The 1,807-nt window shown below is 39.5% G+C and overlaps 1 protein-coding gene across 1 annotated transcript; it reads right to left on the minus strand.

Moving 5' to 3' along the window:
- Positions 1-270: 270 nt before the first annotated feature.
- Positions 271-1,229, minus strand: LOC120448600 (glycine-rich protein 5). The gene is made up of 2 exons (XM_039630701.1): positions 1,157-1,229; positions 271-1,001 (listed from the first exon to the last, which is right to left on the minus strand). Exons 1-2 carry the CDS (start codon positions 1,199-1,201, stop codon positions 774-776), a joined length of 273 nt encoding a protein of 90 aa, XP_039486635.1. The 5' UTR covers positions 1,202-1,229; the 3' UTR covers positions 271-773.
- Between the last annotated feature and the right edge of the window lie 578 nt (positions 1,230-1,807).

Genomic DNA, 1,807 nt, shown 5'->3' on the forward strand with positions numbered 1-1,807 from the left:
AAACTTATGTTACCTTTAGGTACATCAAAAAAATTGATGTAGTGCAATAGACATTACCCGAACTTGCATAGCTCTTAACAATAATTTTTTGTAATACATAAGCACCTTGTTATTGTAATTGTTATAAAATCCTGCCTTCCTCATCCGCAAACATGCACGGATTTTCTTGTGACACATTAGTCAAACCCATTACCTACAGCATGTGCAAACAAAACCAACCAAACCCCCTCTTTCACTTTCTGTATTTCATCTTTTTTAAATTGTTGTTGCTGAGGTCGGTGCCTGTCATATTTTACTTATTTATTGATCACTTGATTTATGTGGAAATGCTTTTGATATTTTTAACATTCGCTTCTATTTCTGTTTTTGCCTCCAGGCGCATACACACACCTGCGATACAATCGGTAGATTTTAAGGAGTATTTCATTAAGGGGCATTAAATGGAATTTAAGCTGCCAAAGCGATTCGCTTTTGATTTGATTTCGAATTTACTTGAAGTGAGCCGATTTGCAGAGTGTGTGTGACCATTACGTGGCGACGAACCGCGATTTCAAATCAATTATGACACTGAGCTCCAAAAAAATCTGGCGCCGACAACTGTGCGGAGTGTGCGATAAACAAAATTTGACATTATTTTACAACCAGCCGTAATTAATTACAAGTTCTGTAGTGTCGGGCCCCTTTTTCTGGGAGTTATTTCCCGATGCACAAGTGTTAGCGGCCAGAACAAAAAGCAAAGTAAGCTAATGAAATGTCAAACTGAAGGACCGTCTTTAGCGTCTACCGCCAGATCCTCCAACACGTGCACTGGCACCCATCTCGGCGCCCACTCCAATGCCGGCGTCCATCCCAGCTCCAGGCCCGTCCTCAACGGCTTTGGACGCCCCGCCGCCGAGGGCTCCAAGATGTCCGCCCGCCCCCGCTGCTGCGCCCAGGCCCCCTTGGGCGGCACCTATAGCCTCGGGTTGACCTGGGACTTGGGACTGAGCCTCTGCGATGCTCTAATAGAAAGGAGCGTGGTTAATACACAATAAATCAATGGGTATTTTAATAACTCCGAACAGGATCAGCTTAAGACAAAAAGTAAGGGCCTCACGATTTTTAATAGTTAGTTCTACTTTTCTCGGAAAATTTAGTTTCAGACTTGAGAACTTACCCAAAGCATCGCACAAGTAATCCACGAAAACATTGCTAGTTTCATTTTTAGTAGAGTTCCTTTCGAGTGCAGGTTTTACTAAACAATATGTGGGTTTTGGCCAGCCCTTTTTTATTTTATACTATCATAACGCCCACCAAATTTCGCGGAAACGCCAACTTAGTATTATCCAAACACATATCTTGAGCAGCCTTGTCCCGATAGCATCTATCGTAACGCGACTTGGTTGTAAGCCATCAATTATATGTTATTATTCAATTGTGTTGTTGACAATCGCTTAATTGCTCCCGTGCCCAGTACATGCGTCTGACGTGAGTTTATTAATAAATAACTAAATAATTAACCAACCAGTTCAGTCGTCAACTAAATAGTGATATGATGACATTGCGACCAATACAGTTGTTATGGCGGGAAAATGATTGAGTAATATCGCGCAGTAAAAGGTCAATATTAAACAAAACTAACAACTTTGGGAACAACAAAATAATACCTCACATTCAAAGAAAATAATGTCAATAATATTTAATTTAAAGGAATTTAACTTAATGATATAAATTACTTATAGAACTTAAAGTACATTTTTTTATGAAATTGGATATATGTATATATGTATGTATATTTCATGACGTAAAGCTTGAAACTGAAATAATT

Source organism: Drosophila santomea, chromosome 3L (genome assembly GCF_016746245.2).
Source record: "Drosophila santomea strain STO CAGO 1482 chromosome 3L, Prin_Dsan_1.1, whole genome shotgun sequence".
Classification (NCBI taxonomy): domain Eukaryota; kingdom Metazoa; phylum Arthropoda; class Insecta; order Diptera; family Drosophilidae; genus Drosophila; species Drosophila santomea.

Bases quoted from the DNA above. Each gene is read 5' to 3' on its own strand.
- LOC120448600 (XM_039630701.1), bottom strand. From the start codon at position 1,201: ATGAAACTAGCAATGTTTTCGTGGATTACTTGTGCGATGCTTTGG. The intron at 1,002-1,156 runs GTAAGTTCTCAA...CCTTTCTATTAG, and splicing joins TTACTTGTGCGATGCTTTGG to AGCATCGCAGAGGCTCAGTC.